Source organism: Trachemys scripta, chromosome 10 (genome assembly GCF_013100865.1).
Source record: "Trachemys scripta elegans isolate TJP31775 chromosome 10, CAS_Tse_1.0, whole genome shotgun sequence".
NCBI classification, from domain to species: domain Eukaryota; kingdom Metazoa; phylum Chordata; order Testudines; family Emydidae; genus Trachemys; species Trachemys scripta.
Genome location: NC_048307.1, coordinates 55,442,870 through 55,469,748, shown reverse-complemented (window position 1 = coordinate 55,469,748; position 26,879 = coordinate 55,442,870). Strand labels below are relative to the sequence as shown.

The 26,879-nt window shown below is 43.9% G+C and overlaps 1 protein-coding gene across 1 annotated transcript in view; it reads right to left on the bottom strand.

The window, feature by feature from the left end:
- Positions 1–26,879, bottom strand: part of TRPM1 (transient receptor potential cation channel subfamily M member 1) — a 78,275-nt gene that overhangs the window by 11,345 nt on the left and 40,051 nt on the right. The window contains exons 16-24 of the mRNA XM_034783765.1: positions 24,444–24,736; positions 23,313–23,541; positions 21,319–21,441; positions 20,773–20,904; positions 18,928–19,056; positions 17,820–18,071; positions 15,715–15,889; positions 7,274–7,294; positions 4,840–4,984 (exon numbers count right to left, since the gene is read on the bottom strand). Of these exons, the coding sequence (XP_034639656.1) occupies positions 4,840–4,984; positions 7,274–7,294; positions 15,715–15,889; positions 17,820–18,071; positions 18,928–19,056; positions 20,773–20,904; positions 21,319–21,441; positions 23,313–23,541; positions 24,444–24,736 (1,499 nt within the window). The remainder of the gene's footprint in view (positions 1–4,839; positions 4,985–7,273; positions 7,295–15,714; positions 15,890–17,819; positions 18,072–18,927; positions 19,057–20,772; positions 20,905–21,318; positions 21,442–23,312; positions 23,542–24,443; positions 24,737–26,879) is intronic.

Sequence of the window (26,879 nt, the reverse complement as noted above, 5' to 3'; positions counted from 1 at the left end):
ATATTATCATCTGCCATTATGCTGCTGACAGGCATTAATAGCATGACCTACTTCCTAAACTGCTGATTCTCTGGTCTTTTCAGTCAATAGTAACTGACATTGTATGTAAGGGTTTTTCTTCCAGCTATGTGACTGGCATTTTAGTTCTTTAAAATTCATGACTTTTTAAGCTACCAAACCTCCTAACTACATACACTTTGTGAAGTATACATTCCTGGGCATGACATGTAAACTAGGTATCATGCCCAGCAAAATGCTATCTACTGATGCCTACACCCACTGCAAAGCTGTATATACCTGGGGAACACCACTTCATTTGTATCTCCACTAGGTGGTGCTTTTGAGTGTGACTTAGTAGTAGGAGTCATTTCTAGTGTTCCCTCCCATCCCACTCCCATGTGCCCCCCGCCCATGGCCTAGAGTCACACTACAAGCAGCCTGCCTCAGTTTCCCTTCTTGGACTGTGCAAGAAACTAATAAAACACTTTTGCCCATTCTCATCCCTTCTTAGGTTGTGTTCTATTAAATTAACAAATATTCAAAATAAAAGTTTTTAAGTCCATCCAATCTACACAAAACAAAGGCTTCTCCGTCTCCTCCCTGCTTTGGCAGCCCACTCCCAGACGCTACCTGGCTGGAGTCTCAGTCCTTACTCCCAGGGCTCACTGCTAGAGCCTGCTCCCTCCCAGCAGCCTCTAATCCCCAGGCATTCCCCTCCTTCCTTACAGCCTCTTTGCTGCTGATCTCTCCAGGTGTGGCTGTAATCAAGGTTGACTACCTCCACCTTTCACGGGTGAACCACTCTGTTACAGTACCCAATGTAAAGAGGAAGTGGTAGAAGTGGATAAAAATTCCTTGGTTTTGCTTTGTGACTATCAATGACAGGAATATAAATGATCAGTTTGATCATTATGATTATCGGTTTTGCACTCCGGACACCTCTCAGCAGGGCCATCCCTAGCTATTCGGGGGCCATATGCAGCCCCCCCATGGGATGTGTGTGGGGCCCCAGGCCTCCGTGGAGGGCTGGGGGGAAGCTTGCCCCAGGCCTTCCTGGGGGGGGAGGGGCTGGCTTGGGGGGGGCAGGGGTAGGGTTACCATATTTAAAAAATAAAAAAAGAGGACACTCCACAGGCCCCTGACCCCGCCCCTTTCCCACCCCAGGCCCCGCCCCAACTCCACCCCTTCCCCGCCCAACTCCGCCCATTCCCCACCCCTTCCCCAAAGTCCCCGCCCTAATTCCCCTTCCTCCCTCCCAGCCATGCGAAAAGGGCTGCCCGAGTGCGACCGGCTTCACAGTTGCCAGGCAGCCCCCAGACCCTGTGCCCCCGGCCGTCGCTTCCCCAGCACAGCTGGAGCCCGGGAGGGAAAGCGCACAGCCGGGGGTGCAGGGTCTGGAGGCTGCCCGGCAAACTGTGAAGCCGGTAGCGCTTGGGCTTCGGGCAGCCCCCAGGCCTCTGGACCCAGCGCCCCCGGAGCCTGGGAGGGGAAGTGCCCGGCCGGCGGCACAGGGTCCGGAGGCATGGGGGCTGCCTGAATCCGGTAGCACTTGGGCAGCTTGGCTTTAAACAGAGCCGAAGAGTCAGGGGAGGAGCACAGCAGCCGCAGGAGGGGAAGTGCCTGGCTGGCGGTATTTTTCCCAGACATGTTTGGCTTTTTGGCAATTCCCCCCGGACGGGGGTTTGATTACCAAAAAGCCAGACATGTCCGGGAAAAACCAGACGTATGGTAACCCTAGGCAGGGGGGAACCATCCCCCAGCACTCACCAGTGGTGTGGCTGGGGCTGGGTCGCTGCACTTCCCGCCGCAAGTGAGTGCAGGCCTGGCCCTGCTGCAGTCCTCAGGGAAGTGGGGGCGGGGCGGGGCGGGGGCGGAGTAGGGCAGGTGCTTTGGGGAAGGGGTAGAGTGCGGGCGAGGCTGGGGCAGAGCAGGTGCAGGAAGAGGCGGGGTTGGGGCGGAGCAAGGGTGGGGGCTTTGAAGAAGGGGTGAAGTGGGGGGGGAGCAGGGATGGGAAGAGGCGGGGCTGGGGCAGCACGCAGCTGCTCAGGGCATCAGGAAATTTGGTGCCTCCCATTTCCTGGTGCCCTACACAGCTGCATACTTTGTGTATGGGTAGGGACGACCCTGCCTCTCAGGCTAGCCATAAAACTACACAAAGCTTAGGCCATTTGTAAGCATCTTTTATCTGGTTTCAACGGGGGTGGGGGAGAGGGGAAAGAGCCCTTTTCTGGGAGACATTCTACTTATATCAGGTCTCACCTTTCTCTTCTAGTGATCCCTGAATTCCATCCTGCTGGACTACTAGTATATTTTGCAAAGTCAGTATAGCAATTGATGTACCTGGGATGGAGCTGTCTTACATCTGAATAACCTCTGTTTTACATCTGAATGACAATAACCACTGCAACCTCAGTGCAATTCACTTGTTTAAACATAGTTGGTAGAGGCTGAAGTGGCTGCTAGGAACTAGTGTCACTCAGTATTAGGCATCATGGCACTGTGATTCCTAGCAGTCACTTCAGTTGCCTCAAAACACTATTAGTTCACCAGAGAGTGAGGGTCCTTTAGGGCTACGTAGAAGTTAGCAGAGGAGGTGAGACCATAAGTCCCCAAATCCCTAGAGAAGATTTTATTTTCATATTTTGTTCTTCCTCTGTGGCTCAGTTAATGTTCTTCACTCTAGTCTGGTAGATAGAGGAGTAGCTAGACTCAGATTGAACTCTTGGGGCTTCAGCCATCCCAATATTTGGCAGAGGAGGGAGTAGCCAAATGTATTCCAATATTTGGAGCTTCCCACATTTTGGAAATGAGTTCCACCTCTTGCTTTGTATTAAGCTGTATTCATTGTATTGTATGACATGACGTATCCCCCTGGCTTCAGAGAGCCAAAGTCTGGTTCCTGCACAAGCCCAATTAAATGGGTGGTACACAAGGACATTATGCAGGGTTCTGACCCAAACTCTCCTCCCTAACTCAGAGACAAAGCATGGAGCTACAGAGCCCCAGTGCAGGGGATCAGACTGGATAATGCCTGGAGGGCCCCAGTGGAACCTCTCCATACTCAGCACCTCTGCACAAAGTGGAACCTCACTGGTTATGCTTTATTCACAGCACTCTTCTGCTATGACGTCGCTGGAGTACTTGGCCCAGAGAACATACACACAGCACAGAGAAACAAAAATTGCTCTCATCAGGAGAGACACTGAAGGATATCACTGCTAATTAAATGCCAATCTGGGCTAGCCAAACTCTCTAATATCCATCTTTGCAAGTCCTGGTGAATTTGTAACAAACCCTCTTCTGCCTTTCCCATTGTATTAATTTAGATGGTGTACAGAGGCCCCAAAAGTTAAACATATTAACAAGACACTGTCACTGTCAGTAAACAGCAAGGCTCAGGGTTTGGTATACAGAGACCTCAGTCAGCTTGGTACCACTGCCATTGCACCATTAAAAATCCTTTAACCTTTTATTAAAAGATACAGAAAAAGGAAAAACAGTTCAAGAATTTGAAATGTAAAGTATTAAATAAGGCTTTCTTTTTAATAACATTCCTTGCTCCCTTTCCCTTTGGAGAGAGGTTTTAGAGTGTAATACTCCCTTGTTTGACAGTCTTTTAGATGGTATTAAAATGGTAATAGCTGTCCTTTTTGAGGAAAGGAGAAGGCGTTAGTTGAGATGGGCTGGAGCTGTTTAAGTTTGATCCAGTTTCTTAAGAAGACAAAACAAGAGAAACACTACAGGGAATAGAAAAGAACAGCAAAGAGAGAAAATGCAGTTTTGGTCTCTGATATTGATGCTCATGTGCAACCCCTCTGCTGGAAAAACACAGACCCAGCACACAATCTATCAGCCACTGGCACACTTGTACCAGCATTGGGCTGTTTAGGCCATTGCTTTTAGCTGCCTCTTTCTGGTCACTGGCTCGCAGCAATGTTGCAAAATATACAGTAGTAGCTCACTAAGCCAGGTTCTTATCAGACAAAAGGAAAAAGGAGAGAGACAGGAAAGAGAAGAAATAAGATAGGGAAGGAAAAGTGATGGTGTGGGGGTTGGAAGGAGAGAAAGTCTCTTATCCAGGGTGGTGGCTAAGATTTATCCAGAGCCGGCAGAAGTAGCAATGTCATCTGGGTCTCTGGGGCCCAGTCTGATTAGGACATCTCTCAGGATCAGCAAGACAAAGGCGTGGGGTCCCAGGAGATGGTAGGGATGACAGCAATGATGGCGAAGCTCGCTCCAGTAGCCAAATCCCCTCCTACTCCCCAGCTTCTCTTCCCCCATCTTTTAAAAAAACTAAAATAATCCAAGCCCCAAAAGGGAGCAAGTGGTGGAATAACCCATTCCCTCATTATTTTATCCACCAATTAGGACTAATTTCTGGCACACCAATTTTGATTAATTGATTTCCCGTTCTGCACTATTCTTGTTTACCAGACACAATCTTAACACAGTCCTTGAGTTATAGCAAGATCTTTTTGTTTGGACTAATTCAGTCTGCCTCTTTTTTTATACCTTTTCCTATTACCATTTGTTTTAGGCTATTGTGACATTTTATGAACTTTCACTCACCTTTTACAGTTGAGCTCACAATTAGGTGAATTTGTAGGCCCAATTATCACAACATTCCTGACGTTAACTGATTTTCAATTAAAATTCAAATATTTGTCAATCCCATTAACATAACAATTGGGCTTTGGGTGTAGTACAAATTTACAAATTGCTATCTATTTGCAAAACCACAGTATAATTTGGTCCTGCTGATAGGCTCTTACAGGCATTTCATCTTAGTATTAAGAAAATAAGAAAGATAAGTTAACAATCATACAGTTAAGCACTTACTTGAAGACAGCAATCAGCAGATTTACCAGTAGAATGTTTGCTACCAGAAGGTAACAAGCCATGATAGCAGGTGTGAGCCAGGCCCCAGGTATGCATGGAGGGAGACGTTTACCATCCTCATCATAAAGATTATCCCCACAAGGCGCTGAAGAGACAATTGAAGTTTTACTTTTCAGTGCTTGTCTGACATTGAAAACACTGATCATATTTATGTAAAGATTAGATCTGCATAAAATTTGCTAGGACAAATATCCATATTAAGAGTTTATTTCCAGTAGAACCAAATGGAGTTTTTGGGCCAAATTCAGCTGCCAGTTACACCATGTAAATGCAAAATAACCTCCCTCAGAATGAATAGTTATTCCAAATTTGTGGTGATGTAACTGAGATTAGAATTTAGCCCTTAGGACATTTAGATTTTTTTCCCCAATAGCAAAACTGGAACTAGGTAGAGATCTCATAACTCTAAGCACATATAAACCTTTTAATACCAGAATAAAAAAAGAACCACTTAAAAGTGGAGAATGAAGCCCATATGGGGAAATCTGAAATTGCTGCAGGGCGCGGAAACTAGGGCTATGTACACACTGCATACAACCTAAGTCGGTATAAGTTACGCCACTCAGGGGTGTGAATAAATCATCCCCCTGAGCGATGTACGTGACACCGACCTAAGCACTGGTGCAGACAGTGCTATGTCGGCAGGAGAGCTTCTCCAGCCAATGTAGCTACTGCTGCCGCAGGGGCTGAAGTAATTAAGTCGACGGGGAGAGCTCTCTTCTGTCGGCTTAGAGCATCTGCATTAGCAGCGCTACCGTGATGCAGCTGCAGTGCTGCAAGATCTATAGTGTAGCCATAGCCTAGATAGTTAAGCTTCCTCCCTCCCCAAACTCACAGTTAGACTGTAAGTTCTTTGTCAATGGCAAAACTCCTATTGCGTTCAATGATGCAGGATCAGAAGTATTCATCAGTGAGATTTAAAACTATACAAGGACCAAAAACCTAATATGAGAGGCAAACAAGTGGCAAGACACCTAAAAGGGGCCAGTAAATGGGCACTAAGTTCTGAAAATCAGGGCAGTTTAAGATGTCTCCAGTCAAGCACGCAAAGTCACTAGTTACTTTTGAAGATATTGGCCTATGAATCACGTTTGAAAAGTAAGGGCTTGTATATATGGTAGGTAATGTGCTATACAGGGGTGTGATTTCTAAAGCACAGTAACATGCTGTGTATTAATTGGTCTGTATAGACCCTGCTAGTGTACATTAAAGATCCCCCCAGTGCACTTTTAAGTGCTTGAAACAGTACTACGTTAAAGTGCACTAGTGGATGCCAGCAGGGTCTACACGAACCCATTAAAGTGCAATAAGTTAGTGTGCTTTAGAAATCACACCCCTGTAGAGTGCATTCCTCCACCATTTAGACAAGCCTTAAGTTTGTTCTTACTTTAAATATAGTTCCAGTTAATTTGGTTTCAAACCCCAGGCTGGATCCTACAAATACTTACCATTAGGTGGAACACTTTACAGCGGCAAGTACTCTCCCACTGAAGTCTTATAAAACACCTTGTAAAGGTGGGAGGGATAGCTCAGTGGTTTGAGCATTGGCCTGCTAAATCCAGGGTTGTGAGCCCTATCCTTGAGGGAGCCACTTAGGGATTTGGGGCAAAATCAGTACTTGGTCCTGCTAGTGAAGGCAGGGGGCTGGACTCAATGACCTTTCAAGGTCCCTTCCAGTTCTAGGAGATGGGATATCTTAATTAATTAATTAACACACTGCCCAGCAGTAATTTTTTGCAAGATCTGGTTTGCCAGCATAAACTGAACAAATTTATTTTAAAAGTGTTTGCAAAAACTAACATTCTCAACCTCTTTCGAAGATAATTTTGAAATCAGCTTGATCTTGTCTACACTCGCCTGAAAACACATATTTACGTCTGGGTTAGCCAGAACCATATTTAAAGAAAGTTCAAACTTGGTTTCCAAACATGGTACCAAGTTATACACTAATCCTGTATTTCTGGTTATCATGTGGAAACTGGACATGGAAAGTCAAGTACATCTCAAAAACACGATTACCCAACTAGCTTTTTGTTAACATAAAATTTGGATAATCAAAGGAAATTAAATTCTCTGTGTGCAACAACTCACATAATATAATTAAAAAAGGATCATTGTGGTGCTAACTCAATAGAATGTACAAAAATGTTGGCACTTAATTGCAAATCAATAAAGTAGTACCCAATCAGTTCTTTTTATAATTAAAAAAAATTCCCTGCTTCTTTGATACTTGAAATCAATTCAGTAAAAGAACAAAAATCTGACATCTGAATTTTGTCAGAACACTATAATTAAAATACCAATATCCAGGGAAGAAAAAGACTAATGAACGCATTTAACTAAATGAGATAATCAGCTCCCCACATAGACTTACGATTGATTTCCATGGCATAGACTATACAGCAATTTGAAAGCAAAAAAAGGAAAGAAAACAACAGAATAATAGGGGGGGAAAAAGAAAACAAATGACTGACAATACAGTAGCTGTTTTGCTGCCAAGAAAAGATAAGCAACTTAAATATCAGAACAGTAGAGACATATGCTTAGAAACAAAGGCTTTGTTAGAGTTACAGTACATTCTGCAATTTCCTTTTCACTTTGTCTTCCCCAAATGCTACATATGGCAGCAAATTCATGACAGTAAAAATAAATCACAAAATGATGCTGGCAGATGATCATTTAAATATACAAGATATTATCAGTAAAACACAATTGATAGTCACCACAAACAAAACAACACAAAGTTACCACACAAACTTAATCTTTCAGCTATTACGGAAACAAACTTCCTCCTGTTTCCTGGAAGCAGAGTCCTGGCATTGTCTTTGCTGTCTGCTTCCTTTTCTATTATCATTCGATATTAAAATGATCAATAGCTTATGATACAAATATATTGTTATAGTATCTAATATAATTAAAATCTAATTTGATTAGCATTATGGGTACTGGTGTGCCTGTCCTTAGAAAGTCTTAAGCAGGATCACCCTACTTCTGCTTATGAATTTGATCCTGCTAAGTACTAAATGCTTCTGATTTCATGCTCATGTGGCTCTTTTACATTGTAGCATTGGCGTGAATTTCATCCTTAGGGCAAAATCCTGGCTTCATTGAAGTCAATGGCAAAACTCCCTTTGACTACAGTGGTGCCAGGGTTTTATCTTTGATGTACAGTTGTGACAAAGGAAAGTAACAAAGCAATAAGAACAGGAGTACTTGTGGCACCTTAGAGACTAACAAATTGATTAGAGCATAAGCTTTTGTGGGCTACTGCCCACTTCTTCGGATGCATATAGAGTGGAACATATAATTGTGTGTATATATAGCCCCTCAATATATGTTCCACTCTTATGCTCTAATAAATTTGTTAGTCTCTAAGGTGCCACAAGTACTCCTGTTCGTTTTGCGGATACAGACTAACATGGCTGCTACTCTGAAACCTAACAAAGCAATGCATTTTACTGAACTACTGAAAGGGGAACATGATATGGTACTTTCCCATAAATAGGGTGACCAGAGAGCAAGTGTGAAAAATTGGGATAGGGAATGCGGGGTGGGAGGGGTAATAGGTGCCTATAAAAGACAAAGCCCCAAATATTGGGACTGTCCCTATAAAAATCGGGACATCTGGTCACCCTACCCATAAATCATTTACGCGTGGCAAAAGGACCTCACCTTATCTGACATATTGGTTGGATTGCCTGCTGTAGTCACATCCAGGTAAATTGTTAAGGGGAGCTTACTTACAGTCTTTGGCCTTGGCTACACTTGCGAGTTGCAGCGCTGTAAAGCCACCCCCAGTGCTGTAACTCACTCCCTGTCCACACTCGCAAGGAATTTGCAGCGCTGTATCTCCCTGGTTGCAGCGCTGCATGTACTCCACCTCTCCGAGAGGAATAGCGAGTGCAGCGCTGCCGCTGCAGTGCTGCGGCGCCAGTGTGGCCACCCAATGTGCTGTGAATGGCCTCCAGAATTATTCGACAGTATCCCACAATGCCTGTTCTAGCCACTCTGGTCATTAGTTCAAACTCTACTGCCCTGGCCTCAGGTAACCAACCATGTGACCGACTCTTTACATTCCCCGGGAATTTTAAAAATCCCCTTCCTGTTTGCTCAGCCCAGCGTGGCGTGGAGTGCTATCAGCAAATCTTTCCAGGTGACCATGCCTCCACGCACCAAGCGAGCCCCAGCATGGAGCAATGTTGCTGGACCTCATCAGTGTTTGGGGGGAGGAAGCTGTCCAGTCCCAGCTGCGCTCCAGCCGTAGGAATTACGATACCTTCGGTAAGGTATCAAAGGACATGATGGAAAGGGGCCATGACCAGGACGCCCTGCAGTGCAGGATTAAAGTCAAGGTGCTGCGGAGTGCCTACCGCAAAGCCCGCAACGCAAACGGCCGCTCGTGTGCTCCCCCCGCGACCTGCAGATTCTACAAGGAGCTGGATGCGATACTTGGGGTTAACCCCACCTCCATTCCGAGCACCACCATGGACACTTCAGAGCCGGTGGGGGGGAGGGGGAGGAGGAGGAGGAGTAGGAAAATGGGAGTGATAGTGGATGGCCGGATGGAGACACCCCGGAATCCCTGGAGCCATGCAGCCAGGAGCTCTTCTTGAGCCAGGAGGATGGTAACCAGTCGCAGCGGCCGGTGCTTGGTGGAGGACAAACAGAAGAGTAGGTTCCCGGTAAGCATTTTTTTTTTTTCAGGAAGGAATTTTTTCGGTGCGGGCTCTTTGGGAGAGGAGGGTTAAGCATGCATGCCTAGATGCGGAATAGTGCATTGATGTGGTTTATCACATCGCGGTAATCAGCCTCGGTAATCTCTTAGAAGGTCTCATCCAGAACGTGTGCAATGCGCTTGCGCAGGTTTATAGGGAGAGCCACCGTGGTCCTTGTCCCAGCCAGGCTAACGTGTCCGTGCCACTGTGCCGCGAGGGGCGGGGGGACCATTGCTGCACACAGGCAAGCTGCATATGGGCCAGGGCGGAAGCCGCATTGCAGTAGAAGACCCTCCTTTGCTTCCCAGGTCACCTTCAGCAGCGAGATATCGTCCAGGACGAACTCCTGTGGAAAATGTTGGGACAGTGTTCAGTGTAGGTGCCCCCTGAAGCTGTTGGCTCTCCCCAAGGCACAGAAACCCAGAGGACAGTGCAGCCCTGAAACAATCAGTCCCCCTTACTCACCATTTTGAGGCTCCCGTGTGATATGTGTGCTCTGTTTCGGACGGGAAAATTATGCTATTGTGTAGACCCTGTGTGTTTTCTACTCCTTAAGTGCGGGGGGAATCATTACTCTGTCTGGTATAAACAATGCTGCCTCTGTTAAATGTTACGTTTTGCCTATACAGCTGCATCAACCTTGAGACCTCAGCCGTCCCTCTTATCGCCTGCTCAGAGACTGCAAAGACTCAGGAAGAGACCGCGAAAAAGCAAAGAAGACATGCTGCAAGAAGTGATGCGGCAATCTATTAAAGAGAACGAGAAGGCACAGGACTGGAGGGAGAGAGAAAGCAGGATCCGCCAGGAAAACACAGCGCACTGGCAGCAAAGCACCATGCACCGGCAGCAAAGCACTGATAGGCTCATCAGCATCCTGGAGCGCCAAGCAGATGCTAACCAGGAGCTGGTAGCCATGCAGAAAGAGCAGCAGTACCGAAAACGCAAACGCCGCCCCCCCCACAGCCCTTGTCCCAAAACTTTTTCTGTTGTGCCCCACTGTCACCTCCAACCCACTTTCCCCAACTTCCGTGTTCTTCACGCCACCCGCTGCCTCCAACACCAGTATCTTCACCACCCAACCCTGAAGACCACGACCCTTACCCTCTGCACTCAACCCCCATCACCATGCACTATAGCTGCCCTGAAGTGCAGCACTCACTGCACAGCACACCAGACAGGACATACACAAATCTGTGATTGTACTGTTCCCCACTCCACCCCCTTTTTTCTTTTCAATAAATACTTTTTTTTTTCTTTTCAATAAATGGATTCTTTGGCTTTGAAAATATTCTTTATTATTGCATAAAGTAAAAGACTCCTTAGCCCAGGAAATAAACAGGCACTGCAAATCTGCTTGTCTGCTAAGCAGACACTGATTCCTAAAGATTGGAACTACTGCACTTCACTCCCGTGCAGGGCACCAGATATCACTGCTGGTTTTCAGCCTCAAATTGCTCCTTCAAGGCATCCCTAATCCTTGCAGCCCTGTGCTGGGACCTTGTAATAGCCCTGCTCTCTGGCTGTGCAAATTCAGCCTCCAGGTGTTAACCTCGGAGGTCCATGCCTGAGTGAAGCTTTCACCCCTCCCTTCACAAATATTATGGAGGGCACAGCACGCGGATATAACCGCGGGGATGCTGCTTTCGGCCAAGTCCAGCTTCCCGTACAGAGATCACCAGTGGGCCTTTAAACGGCCAAAGGCACACTCCACAGTCATTCGGCACCGGCTCCAGCCTGTAGTTGAACCGTTCCTTGCTGCTGTCAAGGCTCCCTGTGTAGGGTTTCATGAGCCATGGCATTAAGGGGTAAGCGGGATCTCCAAGGATCACAATGGGCATTTCGACTTCCCCTACCGTGATCTTCCGCTCTGTGAAAAAAGTCCCGGCTTGCATCTTCCTGAACAGCCAAGTGTTCCGAAAGATGTGTGCGTCATGCACCTTTCCAGGCCAGCCTGTGTTAATGTCAATGAAACGCCCACGGTGATCCACAAGCGCCTGGAGAACCATAGAGAAATACCCCTTCCGATTAACGTACTCGGATCCTAGGTGGGGTGGTGCCAGAATAGGAATGTGCGTCCCATCTATCGCCCCTCCACAGTTAGGGAACCCCATTTGTGCAAAGCCATCCACTATTTCCTGCACGTTACCCAGAGTCATGGTTCTTCTGAGTAGGATGCAATTAATGGCCTTGCAAACTTGCATCAACATGATTCCAATGGTCGACTTTCCCACTCCAAACTGGTTTGCGACTGACCGGTAGCTGTCTGGAGTTGCCAGCTTCCAGACTGCAATAGCCACCCGCTTCTGCACTGGCAGGGCAGCTCTCACTCTCGTGTCCTTGCGCCACAGGGTGGGGGCAAGCTTCTCACACAGTCCCATGAAAGTGGCTTTTCTCATCCGAAAGTTCTGCAGCCACTGCTCGTCATCCCAGACTTCCATGACGATGTGATCCCATCACTCGGTGCTTGTTTCCCGAACCCAAAAGTAGTGTTCCACGGTGCTACGTATGTCCGTGAATGCCACAAGCAATTTCGTGTCGTACGCGTTACGCGGCTCGATAGCATCATCGGAATCCTCACCCTCACTCTCACTGTCACTTTGGATCTTAAGCAACAGTTCGATAGCCAAACGTGACGTGCTGGCGAGACTCGTCAGCATGCCTCAGCTGTTCAGACTCCATTTCCCGCAGATAGATCGCGCTGCACAGAAACCATTGAAAGATGGCGCCAAACGTGGACGGAAACAAAGGGATTTCCGGGATATGAAGCGATGCATCACGGGGCATTGGGACAGGACCTAGAATCACCTGCACCCACGCCCCCTTCCCACAACCCATGGCGCCAGAATGGGAAAAGGTGCTCTGTGGGATAGCTGCCCATAATGCACTGCTCCCAATAGCGCTGCAATTGCCGCAAATGTGGCCACGATAGTGCGCTGGGCAGCTGTCAGTGTGGACAGACTGCAGCGCTCTCCCTACTCAGCTGCACGAAGTCAGGTTTAACTCACAGCGCTGTACATCTGCAAGTGTAGCCAAGGCCATAGAAAGATTAGATTGAAACCTATTGTCTTTTAAAGTAGAATGGTCTTTAGAAAGTAGGTGCCTATGGGCTTGTCTACACAGGAAAGTTATACCTGTTTAAGGTAATTGTGAACTTTTAACTGATATAACTTCCCATGTGGACATTTTTATTTCAGTGTAAGAGTGCCTTTTTCCAGTTTTGATTGTATTGCTTTGGAAGCAGTTTAAGCTAAGCTGAATAAAACCACTCTTATTCTGAAATAAGAGTGGTCACATAGAGAGTTTTATAAGAATAACTACATCAGCTTAACTATACCAATATAACTATACTAGTATAACTGGAAAATTTTCTTTTATAAATAAGCCCTGTGTAACCTACCTTTTGTTAGACCCCAAGTGGTCTTTCATCTTGCTGAGGTAGGATTTTCTGAGTCCTTGGCTAATCACATTTTCCCACAATAGGACTTTATGTTGTATAGTCGGGGTATGATTGAAACAGAGATCAGAGCTGGGACAGTGCATGTAAAGCAAGATTCAGAGACAGGGAGAGCTTGGCTACAGGTGCTGAGACCAGTGTATGTTTTGGCTGACTTTTGAGAAAAACAGACCTGTCCACATGAGACTTTGCTGTTGCTTTTACCATCTGTGTTCAAGGTGAATAGGAATTTGTGTACATACTGTGAACCACATGGACTGCAGCAATATCCTCAATCTCTGCCTTAGTCATTTTCTCTCAATATGAGAATCAACCCATCTGAGACAGCCAGACCACTTAGAAGCTGGGGCAGCATGTAATACGTAACTGGGTTGACCCAAATATTTCCAAGAACAATTTTACATATTGTAAGTTACAGTAATATGATGATGATTTATGAGGGAAAGGAAGAAGAAAAGAGTATTTCGGTGTCCTATCTAAACAAAACATCACTTCAACAATGTAACTGCAGGACCAGATTAATGGCACAGCCCATATAGCCATTTCCTCCCTCCTATATGGTAGGGAGTTCTGACCACTAATGATTAGACCAGGGGTGGGCAAACTTTTTGGCCTGAGGGCCGCATCGGGTTTCGTAAATTGTATGGAGTGCCAGTTAGGGGAAGGGGTCGTGGCCTACCTCCTATCTGCCCCCTCGGGACTCCTGCCCCATCCAACCCCACCTGTTCCCTGACCGCCCCCGGACCCCTGCCGCCCCATCCAACCCTATCTCTCATTCCTGACACACACACACCACGGGACTCCTGCCCCATCCAACCACCCCTTCTCCCTGTCCCCTCACTGCCCCTGACTACCCCCTGCCGCCCCATCCAAACCCCCTCCTTCCTGACTGCCCCCCTGGAACCTCTGCCCCTATTGAACCCCCCTGTTCACCCCCGACCACCCCACCCCCTCACTACCGCCCAAACTCCCCTGCCCTCTATCCAACCCCTCTCCCCCAGCTCCCTGCCCCCTTCCCCCACTGCCTGGAGCACCGGTGGCTGGCAGTGCTACAGCTGCGCCACCCAGCTGGAGCTGGGCCACACCGCTGCCACTGCCACCACGCAGCACAGAGACCGGGTCAGGCCCGGCTCTGCAGCTGCGCTGTCCCAGGAGCTGAGGCTGCGGGGGAGGGGGAACAGCAGGGGAGGGGCTGGGGGCTAGCCTCCCGGGCCAGGAGCTTGGGGGCCAGGCAGGATGGTCCCACGGGCCGTAGTTTGCCCACCTCTGGATTAGACCATATAAACATTAGTATAAGGGGGAAAAACGGAAGGTAAACAATTACAAAATACTGTAAAATGTAAGGATCTGATTAAAACACATAATCAAAGGAATCTAGAGCTAAGGCAGAAACTCTATTCCAAATTAAGTTAACTCTGCTGTTATGTTGAGGGTTAGCTAATGACTCCAAAGAGTGGCTGATCTTACTAAAGGCCATGTTTTGTCCTCAGATAGAGGTGCCAGGGGCTCCCAGTGAGTTCAAGGTGGCCAAAACAAGGCTATGGCCCTATAAAGGTTGAGGATGGAGCTATGCTATATTTGGGAATAGTTTTCTCTCTTTTCTCCTTGATTTTACTCCCCATTCCTACTTAATACACTTCATCATGATCAAAACTAACTAGAATTACTGCTCTTGATTGCAGCATTCTTAACTTCAGTGTGTTGCTGAGCCATAAAATCAGAGCCAAGGGCCACTTTGGTAATATTACATTTTGTAATCAGTCCAAATAGGATTTTCACATTTTAAAGTATTACCAATATTTAATTATTAGCCCTGTTTCTTGCCCCTCCATTTCATTCCTTTATTAACAACAAGCATCTGCATTCCCAGATGATGATATCACAGCTCGTCCTCCAGCTGGCAGGGCTCATGTTTTGATAGATACTGCCCTGCCCCCAGAAATGAAGGGAGCCAGGACATTTGTGATATACCTAGACTGTCTGGCAAAAGGATGGTATCAAAAGTTATTGATCACCTAAAATACTCTAGGAACATATGTTCTAAACTTGCAGGGTCATAACCAGAAGTCAGGGGGTTGTGACCACCCTGACCTTCACATATTGCTAAGGGAAGGGGCTCTGTACTGAAAAGGTTGAGAACCCTTGTTCTAGAGCATGTGCAGACCTATGGCTCCACAATTAATTCTTATAGGCCCCATTTCAGGACAGCACGTGTTTAAATCTCATTGAAGTCAATAGGGTTTAAGCATGAATTTAGAAGTTAAGCTTGTGCTTAAGTGCTTTCCTGAATCAGAGTCTGGTGATGAACCAGGTTCAACAGTAACTCAAAGATTATCTCTTCTTGACCCATCTAAGGAAGGGGAGCATCTCAGAGGTGATATTCTTAACATCCAAGATTGGCGAGTGTTTCAGACTGCACCACTCTCAACAGTAATTGAAATAGAACATATGCTGACAGGTAGAGGATTCCCATTGGTACTCTGGTGAGGAGGAGAAAGTGATGTCTGGAAGTCTGGAATCTGCCACAAAAGCAACCAAAGACAAACATACTAATTCCAAATTAAAAACAGTCATTTTCATTAATTTGGATCTGATCATCTGCCTCAGAAACAGGAAACAGAATCTTACTATGAATTCTACTCTTACGGTCTATCTGGTCTGCAAACACCTCTCCATAGATCATCCAGTAGGGCATATAGAAGATGTTGCGAGCTAGTCTCCAAGAGGGCTCCTCATCTGGGTGCAGGATAGCTTGGCGGGCTACTCCAAAACTCATCAGAACCACAAGCATGATGACCACAAAGTACAGCATGTCAATCATCTGGACAGAGGGACCATACAAATATTTTTGTCATAATCAGAGGTTACATACATGAAAGAACGTGTGTAGGAGAGCGTGTGCAGGAAAACCACCAAGAAAGATTCACGAGAATAAAAAAAAAATCCCCCAAACTAGTTGTTTCTCAGTTATTATTATGCTGGTACAAATACCGCTCATGAGCTGAAAACATATAAAGTGTAAAAAAAACAGCACCCAAGATCCATTTAAACAGGTAATTTGTTTTTCGACTAAAAGAACTATCAGACTATATGGCTTTACAGACCAGATTCCCCCTGCATTAGGGACACTTTACCCTGCCCTGCCAAGCCAAGAGACCTCTCAAAACATAATTGGCCCCAGTGTTAACTACTAGATTAGAAAGCATACTTGTGCCCTGGCAATCTCTTGCTGCTGTAATGGCCCTTAGGCAGAAGTCAGTCAGTTCAAATCAGAGCAGCCTTCAGGGTCCCAGGATCTGGGATCACCTAAAATACTCTAGGAACATATGTTCTAAACTTGCAGGGTCATAACCAGAAGTCAGGGTGTTTGCAGCACCTCTCCTGAGTAAGATTGTGTGCTCCTCAGTTGCAGTGGAGGTTCTGAGCCTATGAACTTTTCTATGCCTTGCATGGTATGGTGTACATTTATGGTGCCATGAAAATGTATAACAACAGCAACGACAATAGCAGCAAATAAATAACGTACTTATGTTTGGAAAGAGAAAGCAGAGTGAGCATCTTCATATAAGTGCTTGGGCCAGTGACAAGAGTATATATTTGAACTCTTTCTAGCCATACTTTCCCTGAACACACAGACAGCGACATGTTGGACAGTGGCTCTTGTAAAAATTCTGCTACTGACTTGAAGGGAAGAAATACGATGACTTCTCTGCTGCTGGTGGTGCTTTCCTTCTCTCTTTGCTACTAAGTCACCTCTGCGCGAGAGGCTCACATACCAACACTTCTGAAGAGCAACATTTTGACTTTGGAATGCACCAAGGTATTTTCATCTCTAAGTGCTAAAAGAAGAGCCTCATCTCTCTCAAGTTGAATACTCCCTCGTATCATCAATATATATTCAATATATTTTTTAGGAACAGAGGGCAAAATTTTCATAGTCACCTAAGTGATCTAGGAGCCTGAAACCCAAAATGCATATGTTCCAGCACAGTTCACCTTAACAGAAGTCTGTGTTGTAGTTTCACCTCCTTTCTTAGTTACAGTTATATTCAATTAAATGGAAAATCAAGTGGACTCCCCAGAGCTGCTCCCCTCCTCCTTATGAGTACGTGCATCCTTGGTATACTGGGTTTATTGTATGCTAAGGAGGATAATTTTATGGGAGCCTATTGTTACAATATTGGCAGCACAAAGCTCCAAATATATTAGTTCCATTAACTGGAAGTGGGTTTAATACTATGCTTTGATGGAGGAAAGCCAGTTTGCTATTAAGAACCACAAGCTCTGGGCAACCACAATTCTAACTGATGTCAATGGGAGTTGAAGATCCTAAAAGGGCCTCTGAGAATCAGACTCTAAGCTTATAAATCTTAAATCCCACTTTTCTGCAGGGAAATACCCTAAAATGGTTCACTGAGACTCATACTGAGATTAAGTAGACTATTCTGAAGAGACTTCAATAGGACAGAAAAACAGGGTGTTAAGATACGGGGTATTGAAACAGTTTGAGAAAAATTCTCTCTTGAATTAAGGTTATTATTAGTATATCCAAAATCTCTGTGGGCGAATGTAATTCATGAGTCAAGATTAAGATCCCCATTCTGCAGCCTTTATTCACAGACTAAATCAGTTGAGCAACAGTTGCAGGATTGGTATCTAGAAGAAGAAATTATTTTACTTTCCCAAATCTGCTTTCTTACATAGTTTAAGATGCATCCTTAAAGCAAGCCTCTAGCTACAGAGGTACTAACCATTTTTCCAATCATCATGACATAGGGTCCCAAATACTTGTTCACACCAAAGATATCCAGTACTCGAATGTACCAGAAAATGATATCCACACAGTAGATTACTCTTCCATAACCCATGTAAGGCTGGTTCTGTAGGCGAAGAATTGCTCCAATTATAAATACTGAAATAGCCACCATATCAGTGATATTCCAGTATTCCTGCAGCCAGACTTTTATTTTCTGGCTCAGCTTGCCTGGCTCCGACATCAGAATCTAAAAGCAAAGGGAAAAAATCCTGAAGAAAAACTGTGGAGTGCATTTTTAAAATAATGGCGGTGAGACCGAGGGCAGACTGACTGGGTGTAATGGGTTTCATGAGAACTACTTGCGTATTGAGCAGGATTTGCCCCTGCAGCAGAGCACATCGCTGCTTACAGACGCCATTTAATTTTTCTATTTTGACCCAACTTTCGTTTAACTGTAGGATTTCATCATTGTCACTTAATTCACCGGCCGTGGCCCATTAACTTTTTGTCCACGTTTATGTCCAAATCAAAATTATATGAGGTGTTTATTTTAGGAACTTGGTGGGTTGGTGGGGAAACAGACTGGGAGGGAACTACAGTGGGGTGAATTGATTTGGCAGTGGGGATTTTGTGCTGTGCTACCAATCTGTAAAAGCTGAGATGATAATGAATTAAATACTACTGCGAATTTACATATAAAACACGTTCCTCCCTCCCAACCTCTTCATCATACACCATAACTGATCAATGCAACATACATTAATTGTGCATAACAGGAGGCTATTTAGGGATTATATCCTCATGCCCTTCCAGGGAAATACATGTAAGAAAGGGGCAGTGAATTCAGGAAACTGCAAAAATGACCTAAAGGAATTTTTGACTGCCCTTTTGCTCAGGCAGGAGGGTTCTGAGAGCCCTGGAGTGGGTAGTAGTTGAAATCCCCCGGCACTGGTATGGATCTGGCAGGGAAGGGAATCTCCTGCCTCCTGTAAGGCTTGCCTGTCTACACTACTCCTCCAGTCCCCATTCACCATTTATTTATAAATGGCAAGTTCTTCCCCATGATAATGTAAAATAGCAGTTATTAGTGTGATTCACATTACCTCTCTTACTTTCTCTAAAGCCAGAGTCACAATATAGGAGATGACAATCCATTCCTGGAGTGAGGGCCAGCGGTCCATCCGCACCAAGATTATATAATTGAACAGCATTAAGTAACCCAGGTATGATATCTGGAAAAAAGAATCCTTTATGTCCATGGACTCTAGGCATTAGTGTGCAGGGCTGTTACACAGTAACTGCTTTGTCTATGGCTGCATAGACAGCATTTAGTTACTTGAGATCCTTCCAAAATTTGTACACAAAGTCATTTGCAGTAAGTTTAAATGTATAAAGTACAGAACATAAGTGTAAATCAGCAGAAACATACCTAATATTGAGGAAAATATTCATAATTGTCCACTAATTTTGGATTTCAAGTTTCATAGATACCAAGGTCAGAAGGGACCATTGTGAGCATCTAGACCAGTGGTTGGCAACCTACAGCATGCGTGCCAAAGGTGGCATGCGAGCTGATTTTGCCTGGCACGTGGATGCCAGCCAGGGTCCCAGCCACCGGCCCCGCTCAATCCGCTGCCGGCTGAGTGAATGGAACCCCAGGCTGGCAGGAGGCTGAGTGGGGCCGGCGGCCAGGACCCGAGACCGGCGGCAGGTGCGCCCCCCGGCTCCTCCCTCACCGCGCTAGGGTGGGGGTGTGGATAAGGGTCGAGGCAGTCAGGAGACAGGTAGGGGGTAGGATTCTAGGGGGGCAGTTAGGGTGGGGTGGGGGTCTCAGGAGGGGGCAGTCAGGGGACAAGGAACAGGGAAGCTTAGGTAGGGGGTGGGGTTCTGGGATGCAGCTAGGGATAGGAGTCCCAGGAGGGAGCAGTCAGGGGACAAGGAGCAGGGCTGGAGGTTCTGAGGGGGAAGTCAGGGGGTGGGAAGTGGGAGGGAGTGGATGGGGGCGGGGCTCTCCCCCCCCCGTCCTCTCTTTTGATTGTTGAAATATGGTAACCCTAGGTGACGGGGGAGCCGGGGGGGGGCACATGGGGGTATTTTAATGTGTATTACCAGCACGCAAAACCTTAAATTAGAGTGAATAAATGAAGATTCAGCACACCACTTCTGAAAGGTTGCCGACCCCTGATCTAGACTGACCTCCTGTATAGCACAGGCCATAGAATTTCCCAAAATAATTCCTAGAATAGATCTTTTAGAAAAGCATGCAACATTGATTTAAAAATTGCCAGTGATGGAGAGTCCACCACAATCCTTGGTAAATTGTTCCACTGGTTAATTACTCACTGTTAAAAAATTACCTTATTTCCAGTCTAAATTTGTCTAGCTTCAACTTCCAATCATTGGATCATGTTACACCTTTGTTTGCTAGATTGAAGAGACCATTATTAAATATTTGTTCCCTATGTAGGTACTTATAGATGGCAATCAAATCATCCCTTGGCCTTTTCTTGATGCTAGGGGCTGATTTTCAAAATATACTGAGTGCCTACAACAACTTTAATAAAAGTCAAATGGGGAAATAATGGCCACAGGTGTCACAAGCTGGAAGTCCAGAATGAGTGGAGACCTTTGAACTTTTTGGTATTTAAAAAAATTAGATACAATAAAGCAGAACAGAAGATGGAAAAACAATTTAAAAGATTTTAACTATGTCTCCTTAAGTTTTAATGGGAGTTAGACCATGTGCGATGTGAATTTTGTTATGTGCTCACCTACGACGATGCTAGAAGCAGTATAAATTCATAAGAGAAACAGATGCCAAGGCCAAAGTGTATTTTGTTTATACCGGTTCTTTAAACTATATATCAAGATGTTTTCCTATTATTTTGTTTTAAATTAATATAATGTAACAAATTGTTAATAATTAAAAGTCAAGATGAGTTACTCACCGTGTAAAACCAGAACTTTACAATAGGTGCATTATAGAATTCATAGATCTTTTTTCCAATAGGAAGGCTCCGTTGCTTTTTGTTTCCATTCTCTTCATCTCCTTTTCGGGAGCCTGTATCAGCATTTGCATCCTGGAAGACAGAAACTGGCAGCTTGTCACCAATACAATGTCACCTATGAGAGGTTCTTTCAGTCATGATGCTCAATCATCTGTCAGCTACAGAAAGCTTCCTTCTGAACAATAGGACTCTATTCACTAATTATCCAGTTCCGTTGCACTTTGAAAAATACAAGGCGAGGTTCTTAGCTGTTATAAATTGGCATACCTCCACTGACCTCAATACAGCTACATCAATTTACACTGGCTGATAATGTGGCCCATATATTCTCAGTACTATAACACACAGGGATTTTTGTTTCTACACAGGCAGGTGGCATGGGAAATCTGCAGATTTCAATCTGAAGTGGCCAATGGCATAATTGTAGGCAAATTGATATTGTCTGCTGGAGAAGTTAAGAACATTCTGATAAAGTATAGTACCAACCACATTTTCTTCCTCTTTTTCTTTGCCATCTTCATTTTCTCTTGATGTCTGATAGGAAAAATCATCAGAAGTGCGAAACTCTAGGAATAGGATGGTGGGTGGGAAGAGAATCCCCATTATAACCTGGGCAAGAAAAGAGGTATCAATTCAATGCATCATTGAAGGTATCAATTCAATGCATCATTGATTACATCATTAGATTTTGTTTAAAACAACATTATTTCTTTTGTTGCCATCATTTCTCTGAATAACATTCAACATACAGGAAGCTACTGAATTAATTAATATTTACAAAGCACCAGTATTACACATGGCACTATTTAGGGTGACCAGACAGCAAATGTGAAAAATCGGGACAGGGCTGGGGGGTAATAGGAGCCTATGTAAGAAAAAGACCTAAAAATTGGGACTGTCCCTATAAAATCGGGACATCTGGTCACCCTCACTATAATATATATTAACATATAACATGGAGCTTGCTCTGGAAGACTCATCTCGGTAGATACATTGCAATAACACACCAGAAGGTAAAAGTGTTGCAGGACAGAGTTCAACAGCTCAATTCAGTGGAACAACACACAGCAGGATGGTGAAGGGAGCAGGGTTCTTACCAAAGCTTATAAATTACATTCTGATGTGAAACAGGTGGGTTCTCAGAAGAGTTTTGAAAGAATAAAAGGGGGAAACTTAGCAAACAACAACTGGGAAGGCTTTCTAAGCATGAGAGATAGCATGCAAGAAGGCACATAAGAGTTGGAGAAGGAGATAAAAGGAATAGTGAGGAGAGGGAATGAGAATAGAAGGTTTGGGGGACATACAGGTGAGGAGGATAGAACTGGAAGGTTAGGGAAGGCTGAATTTTGCATGGAAGAGGAAGGGAGTCAGTGAATAGATTTAACAAGGGAGAGATGTGATCTGAAAGAAGGGCAAGGATCATGAGATATGACTCAAGATTTCGCGTAATTTAAGTTAGAGAGAAGTTGGAAAGTGAGAGAGTTGAAGATGAGACAGGTCAAGGAGAGAGAAAAACAGAGAATGGATCAGGATGTTGGCAGGAGAAGAAGAAAAATATAGATGGATTTTGTAGATGTTATGATGTGAAAAATCAACTGGATTTGGTGATGACCTGGAAGTGAGAAAATGAGAGATGGGTTGGAGATGACAGGCCTACATGTGGAAGGCAGTTTTAACAATATAGGATGAGAGAAGGATTTCACCAGATAATAGCCCAGAAAATCATATATTATCCTCCTCACAAGCAACACCAAAACACTCCTCACACTGTGTGTATCATGTGTTTCCCCTTTGCCACACTTAACATTATTCATGTTTAGCAGTTATTCATTCTTTGAACCCACCCTTGAACAATCACCTGAGTCTCATCAATGGAAAGACAGAGAAATCAGCAGAACAAGTGTTCAAGCCCTCAAAACAAGAAAAGATACTTTCTTAAAAAATGTGTTTTTTTCCCATCATTCTACTCTATACTATTCTACATAGGTTCTTATTCCACCCTTTTCACTGTACTATCTGAGCTCCTTCCAGTACTGCATTAAGAGATGTGACTAGCATCTGTCACATGTGGTTTGTTCTCTCTCTCATCCTTTATTTTGTGCCCTTCACCACAGTAGTATCTGAACATGATGAATGTCTTTTAGCTTCTCATGTAATATAACTAATTTTCATGGCTGGGGTATAAACTTAAATGAACACTTTTGTCATTTATCTGGCTTTGCTTCCAGATTTAAAGCATACTAAGCCTTTTATTGCCTTCTACACCCACTCTGCCATGGGGATGTTGTCACTTAAATATTCTGAGGTTAGGAGCCAGAAAAATTAGCTTCACAAAAGAAATACTTTTAAAGCACTCCTATAATTAGGGGGCTGAATGGTTATATGAATAAATATACTAAATATGATACAATACTATATGCCTTAGCTGTATCTTCAACATCAGTGCTAAGGAAATCACTGCAATTGTGTAGAAGAAATACCTTAAGGCCTGGGTTTTTCCGCATGCGTAGCCGCCCCATCCACATGTCTGTTAATAACATCTGGCTGCAGGTGTGAGCTATGAAGTCCCTGTGTTTAGCTGCCACAGCAAGTTTTAGGCAGGTGGAGTTACTCCAATTTTTCAGTTCATAGGTCAGTAATTTCATGGCAACCTGTTCATCATGTTTATAGGATTGATCTAACAACTCAACAGCCAGCTGGCCAAAATCTCTGAAGAAAAGGAGACATGCAAAAAGAATCTAATGAACTTTGCTTAAAAACTGTAGTGTTCCCTTAAATTTGATTGTCAACTCTTTCGGGCTGGGACAGTGTTTTCCCATGTCTTTGTACAGCATCAAGCACAACTGGGCCTCAAACATGATTTGTGCTAGCATGCAAAAGCTCCACACACAAATAAATATAAATGATAATTAACTTTGGTGCTTAAGAAGCTATTGACTAGAAATGTCATTATTGCTTGTAAAATATTTTTCATCCTTTGATTACGGGTACTATAGAAGTTGTAATTGTCATTTTGTAAACTTCTAACATTCTAAGGACAATTATAATAAAGCCAATTATGTTTGAAAGTTTTGAAGAAATTTGTTTAAAACTAAAAAAGCAATAAGGCACAGAGACTAACAAACTGAAATAGAGTGCATAGAGTAACATGTAATTTTCATTCCCTTTAAACTTATTTTTATTTTAATCACCTTTCTTCAAACATGTCAACTTCTTTCACAGCTCTTGTGAGACTGTTTGTGATAAAACTTACTTAGTAGACTGAAATTTACCTCTTCAGAGAATTCATGTACATCAGTTAATCCTGACCTAGTGAGGTAAGCTAGTTTTATTTTATAAAGGAGGAAACTGAGGCAGAGAGGTTAAGCAATTTTCCTAAGGCCACAGAGGGACTCCAAGATGTGATAACTCAAAAGTTCCTGCCTCCCAGTCTTGTACGTATATCCTCAAACTTCATAGATGAAAAAAGTTGGTCAGAAAAATGGGCCAAACAATCATCCCTGTGACCCACCATCTTAAAAATTAATTGTAATTGCTCAAAAATAACTTTGAGCAGTCCATATGGCCCCATATATACAAATTAGCCATGCACTATGCTCCAATTAACTAACTTTGAGTTGTTGTCCAAATCCTGAGAGATGTCATCCACCAGTTCACTCTCTGAAGACTCATGGGCCATGGATTTGTACAGTTTACATGCCACAAGTGCTTTGGCCATGGTCTCCTCCCCTCGCTGCCAAAGAAAGAGTGCCATCTTCTGCCGTTTCATCAGCACTGCCCATACCATGAGTTCATGAAATGGGTACTGAAAGCGGCTGACTTCTGGGTCATCCACATCGATATCTATCTCTTCCTCCTTTTTCTTTTTCTTCTTCTTTTTCCCTTTGGTTGGAGGCTCATCATCCTAAAGGAAAGCAAAACAAAATGCTTGCCACTGAATTCTGAAAGCTATTGTGAGACCTACTCCATGCACAAAGAACATGTGGAGATGACTACTGGCATTTCCAAAAGAAAATGTGAACTTCCCATTAACAAGCAGCCTACATTCATTGAATTACATCATGTTTTGTAGTGTAATTTCTGAGTTGTTTCTATAAAGAATGCCAACAACAAAATATGAAATAATACCTTATCAACAGATCATGCATGAGGTTAGCACTCTTGAGTTAACATTTTGGCCACAGAAACATTACTTTCATACTTCATTATGAGTCACTAGTGTTCTATAAATACAGTAGAACCCTACGTTTCAGAGTAGCAGCCGTGTTAGTCTGTATCCTCAAAAAGAACAGGAGTACTTGTGGCACCTTAGAGACTTAGAGACTAACACCTTAGAGACTAACAAATTTATTAGAGCATAAGCTTTCGTGGGCTACAGCCCACTTCTTCGGATGCATATGCATATGCATCCGAAGAAGTGGGCTGTAGCCCACGAAAGTACTCCTGTGCCACAAGTACTTGTGTACCACAAGTACTCCTGTTCTTTTTTTAGTAGAACCCTATTATATTAAAGTCATCACTTTACGCAGACCAGCTATAGTATAAGCGGAGTTGTACGGCATGTGTAATTGCACTGGTTGCTTTGCAGTAAACTGAAACAACTTAGGACTTTTCTTCTATTGAATTGTCAGTGGAGCTTCACTATAAGTAGGTTACACTGTAGTCTCTGATTTGATATGGTCTATCTCTATTCTTGCAGAATAATGCTTCATATCAGGCATTAAAGCAATTTTTAAACCAACATGCAGATGAAGAGAAGGGAAAACAGGCAAAGGGAAAAGGCAGGTAGACAGAATCCTTAGGAACAGAGTTAAGATACTAAAGGGAATGTTCACCTTTGAATAAGGAATCTCCTCGTATGTATGCAGTACAAACTGAAGGTATAACTATCCCATTTCCTAAAAGGATAAGGAGGATAGGCCATTACTACAGGAACCAACATGGAAGTAACTGAAGGGAGATACAGACAATGGAGCAGGATCCTAAAGAGAGAAAAGCCACGATTGGGAAAATTAGGGTTTAAACAATGTAGGAAGAATACTGCATATATAGATACAGCTATTGATAATTTGTAGGGCTTGATTCCACTATCAGAGATGGAGTGCGAGTAGTGGTGATAAACACTTTATAACATCAATCCTTGTGCATGCAAAGTGCACTAGATTCTTTTAAGGAAGTATGCAGCAGCATGAGCTATATATGAGAGTTCAGAATTAAGTTTTAGAACCTGAGATTCCAAGCAGAAGTCTTCACTTATTCCTTAAATACAGCTCACTTCTTCCTACTTTCCAACAATTTCAGGAAGGGAGAAGTGGTCCTTATAGAAATTGCAGTGGTCATTATTCACATGCATTTAGAAAAAACGTTATCTGTCTTTCAAGAAAAAGGCTGTGCATACACATGCAAGTGTAATTTCAAATCAGAAGACGAGAATTGCATTTTTTTGCAGAAAAGAACAAGCGATGATTGCAAAATGCCAAATAATTTATAGTTAGTAGTAAAGAAAATAAAAAAAACTGGAAATGAAGAAAGTTAATATTCCCTCTTCTTTCCACATGAGCACAAAAGCTTTCTTACTTCTTTGGAATTCTTTTTAAAAGTTAGTTTTATTTTTCACCATTTCTTTTCTTTTAGATAGAACTGCACCCACTGCAAGATGGAGAAAACAGAGTTAAACTTTAAAATACTTCAATTTCTTCTGTGTAAAGCACTTGCCACTGAAGGAAAGCATAAGAACATCCAAAAGTGTTCTTGGAAAATACTGAGTAACCTGCATGTGAATAAGGCCACATATCTCAGAGCTCAACTCCTCTGTATATAAATGAGGCCACATCTCTTCAGTTCTTGTTTCCTCCCATCTGTAACCTGAGCACTTTGCCCTAAAGCTGTTAGAAAATATGAAGTAGATCTGAGAGGAAAATTAAGTTTTCTTTATACTTCCTTCATACAGGGAAAAGTTGCTTATCTGCTTTGGAAAACATAGGCCTTTGTGCGTATATATTTTACAATTGACTTTAGCTTCGACATAAAACTCTATTCACTAGGGT